This window comes from Meles meles, chromosome 15 (assembly GCF_922984935.1).
Source record: "Meles meles chromosome 15, mMelMel3.1 paternal haplotype, whole genome shotgun sequence".
Classification (NCBI taxonomy): domain Eukaryota; kingdom Metazoa; phylum Chordata; class Mammalia; order Carnivora; family Mustelidae; genus Meles; species Meles meles.
The window spans coordinates 59,860,374-59,881,423 of record NC_060080.1 but is presented as its reverse complement, the minus strand read 5'-3'; the positions used below and the strand labels follow the sequence as shown (position 1 = coordinate 59,881,423).

The 21,050-nt window shown below is 37.7% G+C and overlaps 1 protein-coding gene across 10 annotated transcripts in view; it reads right to left on the bottom strand.

Moving 5' to 3' along the window:
* The window catches only part of LOC123925775 (WD repeat containing planar cell polarity effector), a 473,517-nt gene that overhangs the window by 133,549 nt on the left and 318,918 nt on the right, over positions 1-21,050 (bottom strand). For all 10 annotated transcript variants that reach the window (XM_045979285.1, XM_045979289.1, XM_045979283.1 and 7 more), the window contains one exon: positions 18,933-19,035. In XM_045979285.1, coding sequence (XP_045835241.1) covers positions 18,933-19,035 — 103 coding nt within the window. The remainder of the gene's footprint in view (positions 1-18,932; positions 19,036-21,050) is intronic.

Sequence of the window (21,050 nt, the reverse complement as noted above, 5' to 3'; positions counted from 1 at the left end):
GAATACATGAGGAAAAGACAGTCTCTTCAATGAATGGTGGGAGGAAACCAGACCAGTTTATCTCACCAGTTTATCTAAAAAATGAGCTCAAAATGGACAAAAGACCTATGGGGCGCCTGGGTGGCTCAATGGGTTAAAGCCTCTGCCTTCGGCTCAGGTCATGATCCCAGGATCCTGGGATGAGCCCCGCATCGGGCTCTCTGCTCCGTGGGGAGCCTGCTTCCTCCTCTCTCTCTGCCTGCCTCTCTGCCTAGTTGTGATTTCTCTTTGTCAAATAAATAAAATTTAAAAAAAAAATGGACGAAAGACCTAAATATGGGACATGAAACCATAAAGCTTCCCAAAGAAAACAGCTAGTAATGTCTTTGACAACAGCCTTAGCAGTATTTTTCTGGATAATTCTTTTCTCCCCAAGCAAGAGAAACAAAAATAAACAATGGGGACTACATCAAACTAAAAAGGTTTTGCACAGTGTAGGAAACCATCAACAGAACATAAAGAGAACCTAGTCTATGGGAGAAGGTACTTGCAAATGATATATCGGGTAAGGGGTTAACATTCAAAATATATAAAGAATTCATATGACCCACCACCCACAAAACCCCAACTAATCTGATTAAAAATGGGTGGAAGACCTGAACAGCCATTTTTCCATGAAGACATACAGCCAAAACACACATGAAAAGATGCTCATCATCATTAATCATCAGAGGAATAAAAAAACCACAATGAGATATCACTTCAAACCAATTAGAATGGCTAGTATCAAAAAGACAAAAGTGTTGGTGAGGATGTGGGCAAAAGAGAATCATCATGTACAGTTGGTGGGATGTAAACTGGTGTCACCACTATGAGAAACAGTATGGAGGTTCATAAAAAATTTTTTTGAGTATTTTCCAGAGTATTTTTTTGGAGAAAGTGAAAACACTAATTCAAAAAGACTTATGTACCTCTTTTTTGCAGAATTATTTATAATAGCCAAGATATGGAAGCAATGCAAGTATGTGATAGATGAATGGATAAATACAATGTGATTTATGTGTATGTATGCACGTTTATGTGCGCGCGCACACACACACGAGTATTACTGAACCATAACAAAAAAAATGAAATCTTGCCATTTGAGACAGCATGAATGAACCTAGAGGGTATCATGCTATGTGAAGACAGACAAAGAAATACAACATTTCATTTATATGTGGAATCTAAAAAACAAAACAACTGAACAAACAAAAGAAACTGACTCATAAATACAGGTAAGAATTGGTGGTTGTCACAAGGAGGTGGGTAGGAATAATCAAAATAAGTGAAAAAGATTAGGAACTACAAACTTTCATTTGTAAAGTAAGTCATTCACAAGCATGAAAAGTATATAGAGAATATAGTAAATAATATTGTAATAAGTTTGCTCGGTGATAGGAAATGATAGCCATGCTTATCATTTTGTAATGTATATAGTTGTTGAATAACTATGTTGTATACCTTAAACTAATATATGTCAACAATATTTTAATAAATACATAAAGATTTAAAGCCAGAATTCCTTAAAACAGTGACATACTGAGTCCAAGATGGCAATGTAGGGAGACCCTGAACTTACCCTCCACACATACCAAATCTGTACTATTTATACAGCAGTTCCTCCTGAAGAACTGAGGACTGGTAGAACAGCTTCTTCACAACAAGAGAGTGACCACATAGACAATGGCAAGATAGAGACATGGCAATGAAAGGACCGTCCACTCCTGGTGCTACAAATAGCAGTGAGGAGGGATAGTATTCAGGGACAATATGCAGATTCATCTGCCCTGTGGTGCAGAACAAAAGCTGCACTTTAAAAGGGTAACTAGAGGGACACCTGGGTAGCTCAGTTGGTTAAGTTTCTCCCTTTGGCTCAGAGCATGATCCCAGGGTCCTGGGATTCAGTCCTGCATCGGGGTCCCCCCTGAGCCAGGAGTCTGCTTCTTCCTCTGCCCTGCCTGCTCATGCACACACACTCACTCACTCTTGGGGAAAAAAAAAAAAAAAAGATCTTAAAAAAGGGTAACTAGAATACAAGTGAATAAGCCCTAGAACTTTCCCAAATAGTAGGTGAGCTGCTGGAATTCTTTCCAGGTCAAAGGGGCAGAAGACTGCCATGGTTTATGCTCTCCTTAACCTTGATGGCACAGAGTGGAGCAGGGTCTGCATGCTATAGTCAGTTTCAATCTCAGTGAGTTTTGGGTACCTAGCCCACTCTAGCCCTAGACACCCTGGGGCACAGAAAAAAAGAAAACCATCATTTAAAAGAGTGACGAAAATATAAAGGAACTAGCCCTAAAACCCTACCAAATGGTGGAGGAGCTGCCAGAATTCTATCTGGGTCAGAGAGGCTGGTGAGCACCAAGGTTTGCATTCCCCTTCCACCTTGATAGTGTGCATAGGACTAGGATCCATGTGCCCTAGATGGCCTACCACTTCTGTGAGCTCTGTTACCCTAGCTCACACCAGCCCTGGCCATTCCAAGGTGGCCCTAGTGCAGTGCATACTGCAGCTCTAGCATGTCACCAAGATGGCAGGGACACAATGCACCCTAGAACACCCTGGCTCAGAGTTCATCAGCACTTTCTGGCTCATAGTTGCTTTGGATCCAGCTGCCTTGCCAGGGTATCCCCATGCCCAGAGCACCCCAGGACACCATAGCTTGCATCTGGTTCAGCTGTTCTGCCAGAGCACTCTCTTGTGTGCAGAATCTTGGGACTGTCCCAGCCCATACCCCCTTCAGATATGGCCACCCCACTGGAGCAGCCCCAGCATGGAGTGTCCTGTGATGCCTAACTCATGCCAGCTATAGTGCCACCCAGTGATTCAAAGTTATGAGGCACACACAACTTACGCAAGGTACAATCATACACAAGACCACTCCTTCACATTTCAGAGAAGCAGCTGCTCTGCATAACTGAGAGAAGCAGCCACAGAAAGTCACCCAAAATAGGAAGACAGAGAAATAATACCCTCAATGAAAGAACAAGACAAAAACTTCAGAAAAAGTAAAAGAAACAGATAAGCAACATGCCTGATAAACAATTTAAAGTAATGTTCATAAAGATGTTCACTGTATGAAGAGAAGAGTGGAGGAACTGAGAACTTCAACAAAGAGAGAGAAAATATGAGAAAGAACCAGTCAGAACTGAATACAATAACTGAAATGAAAAATACACTGGAGGAAATCAATAGTTTCGTGGATGCAAAAGAATGGATCGGTGATCTAGAAGACATGGTAATGGAAAGCACCCAATCTGAGCAGCCTAAAGAAAAAAGGAATTTTAAAAAATGAGAATAGGTTATGGGTTCTCTTGGATAATATCAAGTAAACAAAGATTCACATTATCCCAGAAGGAGAAGAAAGAAAGGGGCAGAAAACTTATTTGAAGAAATAGATGAAAATTTCTCTAACCTGGGGAAGGAAACAGATATCCACGTTCAGAAAGCAGAAGGAATTCCAAACAAGATGAACCCAAGGAGATCCGTACCACAATTATAATATTTAAAATATCAAAGATTAAAGACAGAATTTGAAGGAACTAAGAGAAAAGTTATACACAAGGTACCCCATAAGGCTAACAGTTCATTTTTCAGCAGAAACTTTGCAGGTCAAAAGAGTGGCATTATATATTCAGAATGCTGAAAGGAAAAACCTGCAACCAATTATATCCTACCCAGCAAGGTTATTCAAAAGTGAAGGAGAGAAGAAAGTGTTTCCCAAACAAACAAAAGTTTAAAAAGTTCATGACCAATAAACTAGCTTTACAGGAAATGTTAAATGGACTTCTTTAAGTGACAAAGGCCACAATTAGAAGAAACATGAATTTAAAAGTGCAGTACCTAATAACATATACATAAAACATGGAAGGGGTAGTAAAAGTGCTTTAAAAAAAAAGATTTTATTTATTTGTCAGAGGGAGAGAGCAAAAGCAGGGGAGTGGCAGGCAGAGGGAGAAGCAGGCTCCCTGTTGAGCAAGGAGCCTGATGTGGGACTCGATCCCATGTCCCTACAATCATGACCCAAGCCCAAGGCAGATGCTTAACTGACTGAGCCACACAGGCATCCCAAAAGTGCTTTTAGAATGTGTATGAACTTAAGTTACCATGAACTTAATACAGACTTCTATATACATAGGGTGTTATATATGAACTTCCTGGTAACCACAAACCCATATTTATAGTAATAAAGGAATTTATTACCCCACTTACATCAAAAGATAGATCATCCAGACAGACTACCAATAAGAAAACAGTGTCTTAGCTGGTAGAAATACAAACTGGTGCAGCCACTCTGGAAAACAGCATGGAGTTTCCTCAAGAACTTAAAAATAGAACTACCTTATGATGCAGTGATTGTACTACTAGGATTAACCCAAAGGATACAAAAATACTAATTCAAAGGGACACATACACCCTGATATTTATAGCAGAATTGTCAATAGCCAAATTATGGAAAGAGCCCAAATATCCATCAAGTGATGAATGGATAAAGAACAGGTGGTATGGTATGGTATGGAATATTATTCAGTCATCAAAAAGAATGTGACCTTGCCATTTGCAACAACATGGATGGAGCTAAAAGTATTATGCTAAGTGAAATAAGTCAGACAAAGACAAATACCATATTATTTCACTCATGTGAGGAATTTAAGAAACAAAACAAATGAATATGGGGGAAAAGAGAGGCAAACCAAGAAACAGACTCTTAACTATAGAGAACAAAATGATGGTTACTGGAAGCGTAGTGGTGGGGGTTTAAACAGGTGGTGGGAATTAAGGCAGGCACTTGTGATGACCACTGAGTATTGTAAGTGATGAACCACTAAATTCAACATTTAAAACTAATATTGCACTGTATGTTAACTAGCTGGAATTAAAAAAAAAAAACTATAAAAGAAAAAAATGTCTTTAAAAAAATAAATGAGACCAAATGGATTTAACAGATATATACAGAACATTCCATCCAAAACCAACAAAATACACATTCTTTTCACATGCATATGGAACATTTTCTCAGATCACAAGGTAGGCCACAAAACAAGTCTCAAAAGATAGGTATCATATACATCTTTTCTGACCACAACACTGTGAATCTAGAAATCAACCAAGAAAAAAACTGGAAAAAACAAATATGTGGAGGCTAAACAACATGCTACAAAACAAACAATTGGTCAACAGCAAAAAAGCCAGAAAATCAAAAAATGGAAATAAATGAAAATGAAAACACAATCGTTCAAAATCATTGAGACACAATGAAAACTGTTCCAAGAGGGAAATTTATATCAGTACTGAAATACATCAAGAAACAAGAACAATCTCAATATAACTTTACAATTATAAGGAACTAGAAAAAGAACAAGGAAAACCTAAGATGAGTTTAAAGAAGGGAAAAATAGAGATCAGAAGAGAAATATATGAAATAAGGACTAAAAAGAAAAAAAGATCAGTGAAATCAAGTGCTGTTTTTTTGAAAAGATCTACAGAATTGATTAACTTCTAGCCAGATTCATCAGAAAAAAAAGAGAGGATCCAAATAAACAAATTCAGAAGTAAAAGAGGAGAGGTAACAAAATACTACAGAAATACAAGAGATTAGAAGAGACTGCTACAAAAAATTACACACTGACTAATTGACAACCTAGAAGAAATGGATAAATTCCTAGAAACATAATCTTCCAAAACTGAATCAAGAAGAAATAGAAAATCTGAACAGACCAATTAGTGATAACAAAATTGAATCCATAATTTAAAAAACTCCCAATTAACAACAGTCCAAGATCAGATGGGTTTGCAGGTGAATTCTACCAAATGTTTAAAGAAGTCCATATGCATGGCTCAGTCACTTGAGTCACTTGAGTTGATCCAACTCTTGGTTTTGGCTTGGGTCATGATCTCGGGGTTCTGGGAATGAGCCCCACATCAGGCTCTGTGCCTAGTGTGGAGTCTGTTTGTCCCTCTCCTGCTCCACCCCACCTCTTGTGCTCTCTCAGTCTCTTTCTCAAAAAAAAAAAAAAAAAAAAAAAAAAAAAGTAAAATCTTTAAAAAACTAATGAGTACCTATTTTCCTTAAATTATCCCAAAAAACAGAGAGGAAGGAAAACTTCCACATATATTCTACAAGACCAGCATACCTTGATACCAAAACCAAAGACACTACAAATAAGAAAACTACAGGCCAATAACCCTGAAGAACAAAGATGCATAAACGCTCCACAAACAACAATGAATTAGCAAACAACACTGAGTGATACGTTAAAAGGATCATTCACTATAATTAAGTGGACTTTATTCCAGGAAGGCAAAGAATGCTTCAATATTTGCACACCAATGTGTGAAGCCATGTTGATTAAATGAAGGATAAAAATCATATGATCATTTTAATAGATGTAAAAAATGCATTTGATAAAATTCAACATCTGGTTCTGATAAAAGCTCTCAATGAAGTGGGTTTACAGGTATGCCACAACATAATATAGGCTGTATATGAAAAACCCACAGCAAGCATACCCAATGGTGACATGCTGAAAACTTTTCATAAGACTAGGATGTCACTCTCATCACTTTCATTGAACACAGTATTGGAAGTCATAGCCACAGCAATCAGACAAGAAAAATAAGAGGCATCTAAGTTGGTAAGGAATAAGCTAAAATGTCACCATGTGCAGATGATATGATACTATATATAGAAAACCCTAAAGACTCCACCAAAAAAACTACTAGAAATGATAAATTCAGTAAAATTGCAGGACACAAAATTAATACACAGAAATCAGTTGCATTTCTATATACTAATAATGAAGTGGCAGAGAAATTGAAAAAGAACGAAAACAAAAAACAAAACCGTTTACAGTGGTACCCAAAAAATAAAATACCTAGGAAGAAACTTAACCAAGGAGGTGAAAGAGCTATTCTCTGAAAACTATAAAATGTTGATGAAAGAAATTGAAGATGACATAAAAAATGGGGATATTCAAGGCTCATGGATTGGAATAACCAATATTGTTAAAATGCTCATAATCCCCAAAGCAGTCTATAGTTTCAATGCAATCCTTATCAATACCAACAGTTTTCCCCCCTACAGAACTAGAATAATTGAAAATTGGTATAGAACAACAATATATCTTGAATAGCCAAAGCAATCTTAAGATGTGTCACAATCCAAGATTTCAACATAGAGTATGGTACTGACACAAAAACAGACAGATAGATCCATGACATAGAATAGACAGCTCAGCAATAAACTCACAATTACAAGGTAAGTTAACCTTCAACAAAGGAGAAAAGAATGTACAATGGAGAAAAGACAGTCTCTTCAACAAATGGTGCTAGAAAACTGGACAGCTACATGCAACAGAATGAAACTGGACTACTTCTTTAAACCATACCAAAAAATAAGCTCAAACTGGATTAAAGACCTAAATGTTAGACCTAAAACCACAAAACCTTAGATGAAAACACCGGTAATAATTTCTTTGATAGTAGCCTTAGCAGTATTTTTCTAAACCTGTCCCTCAGACCAGGGAAACAGAAGCAAAAATAAACTATTGGGACTATACCAAAATGAAAAACTATTGCTTTTTCATTAAAAAAACAACAACATATATATATATATATATCTCCACAAACAGAAAGCAACTTACTGAATAGGATTAGATATTTGCAATGATCCATCTGACAAAGAGTTAATATTCAAAATATATTAAGAATGTATATAACCCACCATCAAAAAGCCCATCAAACAATCCAGTTAAAAAATGGAAAGAGTGGGGGAAGGGGCAAGATGGCAGATGAGTAGGAGACTGAGATATCATCAGGTTCCAGGAGTTCAACTACATAGATATCAAACCATTCTGAACACTTACAAACTCAAAAGGAGATAGAAGAGAAGAGGAGCAGCAATTCTAGGAACAGAAAATTGGCCACTTTCCAGAAGGTAGGATGTGCAGAGAAGTGAATCCGAAGGGTCGGGAAGATAGACTGCAGAGGGGAGGGGCTGGCTCCCAGCAAGTGAGAGATCAGCAGAGCACAAAATCGGAACTTTTAGAAGCCAGCTCTGAGGGACGTTGCTCCAGAGGCTAAGTGGGGGGTGGAGCCCTTATGGGACAGTGTGGTCCCAGGACCCATGGGATCAAAGAAAGACCAGGAGTGTCTGAGTGAGGCAGAGCTCCTAGGTATTGAAGCGGAGAAGCCAACTGCAGAGACAGAGCCGAGCAGTGGGCTCTCAGCTTGGGGTTACCTTAAACCGTGATCCAAGGCACAGTCGGGCCACTGCTCTTTGAGCAGAGACCCCACAAGCAGCAGATCCAGGGAGACCCCCTCCTTCCTCCTTCAGAAGGAGCAGTGTGGGAACACACTGCAGGAATCTGCTGGGTTTGGAGACTCCAAGTGGCGCCGTGCACCAGAGACAGAAACACTTGGTCACAGGCTGGGTGAGCACAGAGTGCAGATGGAGACCAGGGAGATGGGAGAGACTGGTAGCTTTTCTCTGAGGGCACACTGAAGAGTGGGGCCCCAAGCTCTCAGCTCCTATGGGGCCGGAGATTGGGAGGCCGCCATCTTTACTCCCGTCCCCCAAAGCTCTACGGAAAGCATTCAGGGAACAAAACCTACTGAACAAACCCAAACAGATTTCTTAGTCTGGACCCTGGCAAGGGTGATGCAATTCTGCCTCAGGCAAAGACCTTTGAGAATCACTGCAACACGCCCTCCCCCAGAAGATCAGCAAGAACATCTAGCCAAGACCAAGTTCACTGATCAATGAGAACTGTGGAACTCCAGGGGAAAGCAACACATAGAACTCATGGCTTTTTTTTTTTTTTTAACCATGATCCTTTAGTCTTTAAATTAAGTTAAATTTTTTTTATTTTTTTCTTATTCTATTTTTTAAATTTTTTCCTCTTTCCTATTTTAATGTTTTTAAACTATTTTATCAATACCTTTGTAAAAATCTTTTAAAATTTTCATTGTATTTAACGTTATTTCTTGTATGTAATAGGTTTTTTATTTCTTTAAAATTTTGGAATACAATTTCTTCTTATAGATTAAAATTTACCCTAAATCTAGCACAGAGCTTTGTGAAGGGAACAAGCCACAAAATCCAGGAGGCACAGAGATCCTCCCTCAAAATCAAAAGAAATAGGTCCACACCTTGTCATCTAATAGTAAAACTTACAAGTCTAAGTGACAAAGAGAAAATCCTGAAAGCAGCTTGGGACAAGAGGTCTGGAACATATAATGGTAGAAATATTAGATTGGCAACAGACCTATCCACAGAAACCTGGCAGACCAGATAGGATTGGCATGATCTACTCAAAGCACTAAATGAGAAAACTATGCAGCCAAGAATACTATATCCATCTAGGCTGTCATTGAAAACAGGAGAGATAAAAAGGTTCCAGGACAAACAAAAATTAAAAGAATTTGCAAACACCAAACCAGCCCTACAGGAAATATTGAAAGGGGTCCTCTAAGCAAAGAGAGAGCCTAAAAGTAACACAGACCAGAAAGGAACAGAGACAATATACAGTAACAGTCGCCTTAGGCAATACAATGGCACTAAATTCACATCATTTTATTTTAAATCAAAGACTATAGTAAGAGATGAGGAAGGACACTATATCATACTCAAAGGGTCTGTCCAACAAGAAGATCTAACAATTTTAAATATCTATGCCCCTAACATGGGAGCAGCCAACTATATAAACCAATTAATAACAAAATCAAAGAAACACATTGACAATAATACGATAATAGTAGGGGACTTTAACATCCCCCTCACCGAAATGGGCAGATCATCTAAGCAAAAGTTTAACAAGGAAATAAAGGCTTTATTATTTTTTTAATAAAATATTTTATTTATTCATTTGACAGAGAGAGAGAAAGATCACAAGTAGGCAGAGCAGCAGGTAGGGAGAGAGGGGAAAGCAGGCTCTCTGCTCCTGACATGGGGCTTGATCCCAGGACCTTGAGATCATGACTCCAGATGAAGGCAGAGGCTTAACCCACAGAACCACTCAGGCACCCAGATGGACTTCACAGATACACTTAGAACATTCTACTCCAAAACAACAGAATACACATTCATCTCTAGTGCACATGGAACATTCTCTAGAACAGATCACATCCTGGGTCACAAATCAGGTCTCAATCAGTACCAAAAGACTGGGATCATTTCCTGCATATTTTCAGACCACAATGATCTGAAGCTAGAACTCAATCACAAGAGCAAAGTTGGAAAGAACTCAAATACATGGAGGCTAAAGAGCATCCTAATGAAGAAGGAATGGGTCAACCAGGAAATCAAAGAAGAATTGAAAAAAATGATGGAAACAAATGATAATGAAAACACAATGGTTCAGAATCTGTGGGACACAGCAAAGGTAGTCCTGAGAGGAAAATATATAGTGATACAAGCCTTTTTCAAGAAATAAGAAAGATCTCAAATACACAACCTAACCCTACACCTAAAGGAGCAGGAGAAAGAACAAGAAAGAAAGCCTAAACCCAGCAGGAGAAGAGAAATCATAAAGATCAGAGCAGAAATCAATGAAATAGAAAGAAAGAAAGAAACACACACACACACACACACACACACACACACACTAGAACAAATCAACAAAACTAGGAGCTGGTTCTTTGAAAGAGTAAGATTGATAAACCCCTGGCCAGACTTATCAAAAATGAAAAGAGAAAGGACCCAAATAAATAAAATCTGAGTGAAAGGAGAGATCACAACCAACACCAAAGAAATACAAACCATTATAAGAACATATTATGAGCAACTATACACCAGCAAATTTGACAATCTGGAAGAAATGGATGCATTCCTAGAGATATATGAACTACCACAACTGAACCAGGAGGAAATAGAAAACCTGAACAAACCCATAACCAGTAAGGCGATTGAAGCAGTCATCAAAAGCCTCCCAATAAACAAGAGCCCAGGGCCAGACGGCTTCCCAGGGGAGTTCTACCAAGCATTTAAAGAAAAATTAACACCTACTCTCCTGAAACTGTTCCAAAAACTAGAAATGGAAGGAAAACTTTCAAACTCATTTTATGAGGCCAGCATCACCTTGATCCCAAAACCAGACAAGGATCCCATCAAAAAAGAGAATTACAGAGCAATATCCTTGATGAGCACAGATGCGAAAATTCTCACCAAAATAGTAGCCAATAGGATCCAACAGTACATTAAAAGGATTGTTCACCACGACCAAGTGGGATTTATTCCAGGGCTGCAAGATTGGTTCAACATCTGCAAATCAATAATGTGATACAATATGTTAATAAAAGAAAGAAGAAGAACCACATGATACTCTCAATAGATGCTGAAAAAGCATTTGACAAAGTACAGCATCCTTTCTTGATCAAAACTATTCAAAGTGTAGGGACAGAGGGCACATACCTCAATATCATCAAAGCCATCTATGAAAATCCCACAGCAAATATCATTCTGAATGGGGGAAAAACAGAGCTTTTCTGCAAAGGTCAGGAACACAGCAGGGATGTCCACTATCACCACTGCTATTCAACATAGTACTAGAAGTCCTAGCCTCAGCCATCAGACAACAAAAAGAAATTAAGGGCATCCAAATCAGCAAAGAAGTCGTCAAACTCCCACTCTTTGCAGATGAAATGATACTTCATGTGGAAAACCCAAAAGACTCCACTCCCAAACTGATAGTACTCATACAGGAATTTAGTAAAGTGTCAGGATATAAAATCATTGCACAGAAATCAGTTGCATTTCTATATACCAACAGGAAGACAGAAGAAAGAGAAATTAAGGAGTCGTTCCCATTTACAATTGCACCTCAAACTATAGATACCTAGTAATAAACCTAACCAAAGAGGCAAAGAATCTGTACTCAGAAAACTATACGGTACTCATGAAAGAAATCGAGAAAGACACAAAGAAATGGAAAACATTCTATACTCATGGTTTGGAAGAACAAATATTGTGAAAATGTCTATGCTACCTGAAGCCATCTATACAATTAATGCAATCCCTAGCAAAATTCCATCAAATTTTCCAAAGATATAGAATAATCCTAAAATTCATATGGAACCAGCAACGACCCTGAATAGCCAGAGGAATGTTGAAAAAGAAAACCAAAGTTGGTGGCATCACAATTCCAGACTTCAAGCTCTATTACAAAGCTGTAATTATTAAGACAGTATGGGACTGGCATAAAATCATACACATAGATCAATGGAACAGAAGAGAGAGCCCAGAAATGGACCCTCAACTCTATGGTCAACTAATTTTTTTTTTTTCCATACACACAAAAGAGCAGGAGTAGGGGAAGGGGCAGAAGGGAATGCAGGCTCCCCACTGAGCAGGGAGCCCAATGTGGGGCTAGATCCCAGGACTCTGGAATCATGACCTGAACTGAAGGCAGAGGCTTAGCCACTTGAGCCACCCAGGTGCCCCTGGTCAACTAATTTTTGATGAAGCAGGAAAGCATGTCCAAGGGAAAAAAGACAAGTCTCTTCAATAACTTTCGTTGGAAAAATTGGACAGCTACATGCAGAAGAATGAAACTGGACCATTTCCTAATACCACACACAAAAAGAGACTCAAAATGGATGAAAGACATCAATGTGAGACAGGAATCCATCAAAATCCTTGAGAAGACCACAGTCACTGACCTCTTCACTTCAGCCACAGGAACTTCTTCCTAGAAACATCGCCAAAGGCAAGAGAAGCAAGGGCAATAATGAATTATTGGGACTTCATCAAGATCAAAAGCTTTTGCACAGCAAAGGAAACAGTCAACAAAACCAAAAGACAACTGACAGAATGCGAGAAGATATTCACAAAGAACACATTAGATAAAGGGCTAGTATCCAAAATCTATAAGGAACTTACTGAACTCAACACCCAAAGAACAAAGAATCCAATCAAGAAATGGGCAGAAGATATGAACAGACAGTTCTTCAAAGAAAACACCCAAATGGCCAACAGACACATGGAAAAGTTGCTCAACATCACTTGGCATCAGGGAAATACAAATCAAAACTGCAGTAAGATACCACTTCACACCAGTCAGAATGGCTAACATTAACCAGTCAAGAAATGACAGGTGTTGGCAAGGATGTGGAGAAAGGGGAGACCCTCCTACATTATTGGTGGGAATGCAAGTTGGTGCAGCCACTCAAAAACAGCATGGAGGCTCCTGAAAAATTTGAAAATAGAGTTACCTACAACCCAGCAATTTCAGTACTGGGTATTTACCCTAAAGATACAAATGTAGTGATCCGAAGGGCACGTGCACCCGAATGTTTATAGCAGCAATGTCCACAATAGTCAAACTATGGAAAGAACCTAGATGCCCATCAACAGATGAATGGATAAAGAAGATGTGGTATGGGGCGCCTGGGTGGCTCAGTGGGTTAATGCCTCTGCCTTCGGCTCAGGTCATGATCCCAGGGTCCTGGTATTGAGCCCCACGTTGGGCTCTCTGCTTGGCAGCGGGGAGCCTGCTTCCCTTCCTCTCTCTGCCTGCCTCTCTGTCTACTTGTGATCTCTGTCTGTCAAATAAAGAAAATTTAAAAAAAAAGATGTGGTATATAAATAATGGCATACTATGCAGCCATCCAAAGAAACATGCCATTTGCAATGACGTGATGGAACTAGAGGGTATCATGCTAAGTGAAATAAGTCATTTAGAGAAAAAATTATCATATGATCTTTCTGATAGGAATTTGAGAGGCAGGGCGGAGGTCGTGGGGGATAGGGAGGGAAAAAATGAAATGCGATGGGATTGGGAGGGAGACAAACCGTAAGAGAATCTTAATCTCACAAAACAAACTGAGGGTTGCTGGGAGGTGGGGGAGTTGGGATTGTGTGGCTGGGTTATGGACATTGGAGAGGATATGTGCTATATCATGAGTGCTATGAAATGTGTAAGCCTGATGATTCTCAGAACTGTACCCCTGGGGTAAATAATACATCGTATGTTAATTTAAAAAAATGGAAAGAGTACCTTCCAGAACAATTTTTTTTTTCAAAGAAGACAAACAGATGGCCTGTAACAGGTAGATGAAAGAGACCTCAACATTACTAACCAACAGGCATATATGCAAATCAAAACCACAATGAGATATCATTTTACACCTGTCAGAATGGCTCTAATCAAAATGACCAAAAAAAATAGGTGTTGTTGAGGAAGAGTAGATAAAGGAAACTTCATGCACTCTTGGTGGGATGGTAAGTTGGTAAAGGCACTGTAGAAAACCATATGGGTGCTTCTCAGAAAGTTAAAAGTAAAAATACTGTATGATCAATAACTCCACTACTGGGTATTTACCTAACGAAAATGAAAACATTAACCTGAGAAGATACATGTACCCCTGTGTATTGCAGCATTATTTATAATAGCCAAAATATGAAAACAAACCCAGTGTCCATGTGCAGGTGAATAGATAAATGTGTATATACATATACACATATACATGCACACACTCAACCATAAAAGAGTAAGATCTTGCTATATTTATTTGAGACAGCATGGATGGACCTAGAGAATATGCTAAGTGAAGTAAGTCAGACATAGATAAGTACGTGGAATCTCAAAAAAAAAAGCAGAAATAGAACCATAATTACAGAGAAAAACTGAGGGTTGCCAAAGGGGTTGTGGGTGGGAGAAGGGCAAATGAGTGAAGGGGGAGAGGGCGATATATGCTTCCAGTTACAGGGTGAAGAAGTCATGGGATGAAAGGTACAGGGAATCTAATCAATGATATTGTAATAGTATTGAATGATGATAGATGATAGTTAAAGTAGTGTGTCAACTATACTTCAATTAAAAAAAAAAACTGAGATATTTGTGCAAGTACAAAGAGACCAATGAAGTAAAGAGCCCAGGAACACTCTCTCTATATATGTACTATAACATTTACAAAATAGTACTGTCTTCCCCACCAGAATGGCTAAAATGCAAAAGAGAGACAATATCATACATCAGTGAGGATGGAGCACGCTCTGCTGTTATGGACAACTGGTGAGAAGATAAACTATTACAGCTCCTTAGGAAAACTGGAAATAGCTACTGTAGGGGAGCACATTTCCACCAAAGATGCATCTTTGGGATGTGGAGAAAGGGGAACCGTCTTGCACTAGTGGGTTGATGGGAATACAAACTGGTGTAGCCACTCTGGAAAACAGGATGGAGGTTCCTCAAAAAATTTAAAATAGAAATACCCTATGACCCAGCAATCACACTACTAGATATTTATCCAAAGAATACAAAATAATTCTTTGAAAGGATATGTGTACCCTAATGTTTATGGTGACATTATCAACAACAGCCAAATTATGGGAAGAGCCCAAATGTCTATCGACTGATGAATGGATAAAGAAGAGGTGGTGTATGTATATATATGTATGTATGTATGTATGTATGTATGTGTGTATGTGTGTGTCTGTAAACACACACACACACATATATAATAGAATATTACTAAGCCTTAACAAAGAATGAAATCTAATATTACACCAGTGTATGTTAACTGGAATTTATTTATTTATTTATAAAGATCTTATTTATTTATTTGATAGAGAGCAAGCACCAGCAGGCAAAACAGCAGGTACAGGGAGAGAGAGAAGTAGGCTCCCTGCTGAGCAAGGAGCCTGATGTGGGACTTGATCCCAGGACCCTGGGATCATGACCCGAGTTGAAGGCAGACGCCTAACCAATTGAGCCACCCAGGCATCCCTGTTAACTGGAATTTAAATAAAGACTTTAAAAAATAAGAACATATAAACTTTATTTAAAAAAAGATATGACTCTTTGGCATATTGATTATTCTAAGCGAGTATTTTCTAAAAAACTGTAGACACAGAATCTCTCTGAAATCCAAGTTTCCCTTAAGAGACACTTCCACTTACAAGGGAAATCTCCATTTGTAAGGGTATCTCCTTCAGTATCAGGAAGAAGGGAGTGGCTTTTAGATGCCTAGAAACTGTTATCAGTGGAGAAGGCACGAACTTAAATCTGCATGACAACTTTAGCCTTTTTTACTGTTTTGTTTTGTTTTTTTTCCCTTTATAGTAACCTCCCACAACTGACCTCTACCTACACCGTCTTCTTTTGTCTTTAGATGGAGATGGTATTTAAGGTGATGGTTTCAGGTAGTTTGGTGAGATACTCAGTTTTCCTGGGTCTCTCCCATATATACAGAAGGTATATATATTATTAAACCATGTTTCATTTTCTATTAATTAGTCGTTTTTTTCCTTGGATCTTTTTTTTTTTTAATTTAAATACAACTAGCCAACATATAGTACATCATTAGTTTCTCTATTAATCAGTCTTGTGTAAATTTGATTTTTAGTCCTGGTGGAAAAACCTTAAAGGATAGAGGAAAATTTTTTTCTCTCCTACACTACTAAAGCTGAATGTACAAATATATCCTGTGTCTCAGCAAATCCACTTTTAAGCATATACCCAGTAGATCTGTGTATACATCTGTTAAAAGACAAACACAAGAACATTCATACCAACACTATTCACAATACGCCCCAAACTTCAAGGAACTCAAATATCTGGCACAGAATGAATAAAATTGTATATATTCATCTGTTGGATTACTATTACATAGCAATAAAAAAGAAAGAATTACAAACATATACAACACTATAAAAGAACTTCATAAAGTTGAGTGAAAGGAGTCCAAAACAAAAGAATAATATATATTCCACTTATTTAAAATTTGAAAGAAAGGTAAAGCTAATCTATAGTGTTGTAAGTAAAGACAGTTGGGCTGGGATAGAGTATCTTAAAGTGGATATGAGAGGCCATGCGTGGTCCTGGTAATGTATGTTACTTGCTCTGGATAATGGTTACAAGAATGTTTACTTTGTAAAAATCTGTTGAGTCAAGTTTATGATTTGTATGCTTTTGTGTATGTATATTATACTAGAATAAAAAGTTTAAATAAAAACTTTAAAATTGTTCAGCCACCCAGGTGCCCCTGAAATACTTCAACTTGAATACTCTTGTTAATTTACATAATATATCTTCTTGCTTGCATCAAAGAACACTTGAAAGCCAAAAACTTAACTGCTTTCAGAAATGTTTGAGAGAAGAGAATTGAACTAAATTGAAGGAACTTGAGAGAAAACTAGCTTTCCCCAGCATGATGTGGGCTATATGGAAGAACTAGACAGAAACTACCATTAAGAAACTAGAGATTCTTTCCTAATTCCTTTTCTAATTTTGAATGGGAGTCACCTCAGTTTTCTAGAATAAAAGTGGAGTAGAACATCCATCTGAATGTTCACCTCTTGATAGTTACTGTTGGGACTGAATGGTATCTTTGTTAAGGGAAAGTAATCAAGGTCAAAGGGTAAAGCCTGAAAAAAAGGCTGAAAAGTGGGGAGGAACGGGATTTCAATGAAGAAAGATATTTGCCAAGGGGCTCCTGGGTGGCTCAGTGGGTTAAAGCCTCTGCCTTCAGCTCACGTCATGATCTCAGAGTCCTGAGATCGAGCCCCGCATCGGGCTCTCTGCTCCGCGGGGAGCCTGCTTCCTCCTCTCTCTCTGCCTACCTCTCTGCCTAGTTGTGATTTCTCTCTGTCAAATAAATAAAATATTAAAAAAAAAAAAAGATATTTGCCAGAAATGAGGCAGGGCTCAAAAAGGCTCTTTGGCTAGGAACTATCAGCTGGCTATAGCAATCCAATCAAAGCATTCACAGGACACAGAAAGCATACTGGTGAACAGTGGAGTTTCTTTTTTTTTTTTTTTTTAAAGATTTAATTTATTTATTTGACAGAGAGAGAGATCACAAGTAGGCAGAGAGGCAGGCAGAGAGATAGGAGGAAGCAGTCTCCCTGCAGAGCAGAGAGCCCGATGCGGGGCTCGATCCCAGGACCCTGAGATCATGACCTGAGCCGAAGGCAGCGGCTTAATCCACTGAGCCACCCAGGCGCCCCAACAGTGGAGTTTCTTAATTTTTCTGAAATTGTGTGATAATTTCTTCACCTTCCTTTTCCCCCTTAGTAACTTTAAATAGCTTTAAAATGCAAAACCTCCATTGTTAAAGAGAAGCTGACAACTGCTCCTTTTGGATGCCAACAGCATTGTAAAAACAAAGATAATTAATCAATAGAGAGGTTTATAATAATTTGAAGCAAACTTACAAAGTAGAAATCTATTAAAACTTCATTTCTTAGGAGTTCAACAAAGAAGTGAATTAGATTACAATTCTGAGGGTCCTTTGCCTAATCTAGAAATAGTAAATACCAGGAAGAATAGGAATTGGAAAGTCCAGAGATCAGTAATTCCAGATTTAGTCACACTAGACAAGCTAAGTTTAGAAAAAGGAAGTTCATGTTGATATTGTAATAGTTTTTAAAACTTACCATTTTTATATATTATAAAGTTTTGCGTGGATTAAATTAAATTAGATTAAATTTAGGTTTCTGATTGGTCTTCTTTGAAAGACTACACTGTAAAATGACTAGTAGCTTCTAAAAGAAAATAAGTCATCCATCAAACCTAAAATTCCATGTTAAATACTTTGATATACGTCAGAATTCTTGTGAGATATGACATGTCTATATGTATAAATAACAATATAAATTTCTGTGTTGGCTAACATTAATAACCACACTTATGATAAATTCTTCCCCCAAAATCTTATGAAAACAGTGCCTTTTTGACTTTTTGCTAAATGGTGATTAATCAGTGATTATTAATTTTATATCAACACAGTTCCCACATACGTATCCATATTGTACTATTTACCCAGGCTTAATTCTTTTTTAAAAGTCACTTTCTTTACAAAGAAACCATTCAAATTAACCAACTGTGCCTTACAAACATAAATATAAAATGATACTGAGTAAGTATTGATTGAAACAAAAAGCATTTTAAAAAACAAGCATTAATTCTTACCAACTCCAGAGGTTATTGATTCTGCATCAATGTCACTAGCTCTTTTTCTTGCCACTTCAGCTAGTGCCAATTCACCCTTATCTAGTGCAAAGTAATGGATATCCTTTGGAAATAAAGCAAAATAAAAGATTAATCCAAATGAATGTTGCTCAGGTTACAAAGAAGATTTTGAACAAAAGAGCTTACTGTTCCAATTACAAAACAGACATGGCTGGTGAATAATTTTTTGTGTTTTAATTCTCTCAGTTTTCTTTTCTAGTATAAGCAAAGTTTCTTAAATTGTAGATTATAACTATAGCTAATAGATTACTTAAGTAAGTTATTTTAATTCTTCAGGGAAAAAGATAAGTTTTTAAACCAAAGGTTTGACATACTCCATTTTGTCAGGAAATAAAAACATTTATTGCTGTGTTCTTTGGTGAGATTTTAATGTCCAAGATGACTTCTTCAAAATTAAATTATATATATTATGATAAGCATTTTGCAAGAAATACAACTATACAAATTTGTCTCTGACATTTATGTATCTGGCACATGTTATTTTATAAACATTATTCATATTACTAATCTTGAACTCTTACAGTCAACAAATAATCAGCGCCTACTGTTAGGCATTATTCTGGGATATAGGGATCAATTACAGTTCCATGTCTCAGGAACCTGTCAATCCAGTGGGGAGACAGACCATTGTGAACAACAGTTAATTACATCATGTGTAATAGGTTTTATAACAGATATTTGCACAGATATTTGCTCTGGAGCTAAAGAGAAGGAACTGGTCCTTGATCTGGGTCTTGAAGGACAAAGTAAGAGGAAAAATAGAGAAAGAGGGAAAGAATTAGTATCTGGTGCATTTATGTACAGAAGATTAAAAAACAGTTTTGATAGGCAATGGTATATCTTTGAATATGGAATCTTGGACTGGATGTGTGGGAGAAAGCAGTGTAAAATAATACTAAAGTAGGTATAGCCACTAAAAACTATTTTGAACTATTTTTGGTGTGCAAAAGATTGCTGGAATACTAGTGCAATAAAAATGGAAAAAGGGGCACCTCGGTGGCTCAGTCAGTTAAGTGTCTGACTCTTGATTTCAACTGAGGTAATGATCTCAGGGTTATGAGATCAAGACCCACATTGGGCTGTCTGCTCATTAGGGAGTCTGCTTGAGGTCTCTCTTTCCTTCTCCCTCTCTCTCTAGAATAAAGAAATCTCTAAAAAAAAAAAAAATGGAGAAAGAATACAAACAACCAGTTTACAATGAAGAAATATAAATGGACTATACTCAAGAGAGATATTTCACTTTATTAATATTCAAATAAATGCAATTGAGAAAGTGTGATTTCAAATTGTTTAAGTTTTTAAAAGTCCAGAATATTCACTGGTTGCAGAGACTTCAGGGAAGATGACAGAGTAGGAGGATCATAAGCTCACCTCATCCTGTGAAAACAACTAGGTAACACCCCCATCAGTGTAAATAACCCAGGAAATGATCCAAAGACTGACAGACCAGACTCTCTACAGGTAAATGCAGAGAAGTCACATTAAAGAGGGCAGGAAAGGACCCAAAGGACTGTCCCCAGGAAGGAGGGACAATGCAGATGTGGAGAGGAGAGAGAAACAGACCCCAACATCAGACACAAGAACAAGATAGAATCACAGTGAGAGCTAAATGAAATGGAGATAAGTAATATACTTGATAAAGAATTTAAAGTAATGGTCACAAAGATACACTCACTAGACTTCTTTAGACTTGAGAAAAGTAGAACTCAGTGATACCTTCAAAAAAGAGAGAAAACAAAAAGAACCAATGAGAGATGAAGAAGTCAATAACTGAAATAAAACACACACTAGATGCACTGAAGAGCAGACTAGCGGAAGTGGAAGAACAGATCAGGAACATGCAGGAGAGAGTAATTGAAAGCAAGCAAGCTGACTGGAGGGAGAGGGGAAAAATTAATGAAAAATGAAAATAGTATAATGGAAGTCAACAACCTCATCAAGCATAATAACATTTACATTATAGGAATCCCAGAGGAGAAGAGAGAGAAAAGGGGTTGAAAATTTATTTGAAGAAATAATAGCTGGACACTCCCCAAATCTGGGGAAGGAAACAGAAAT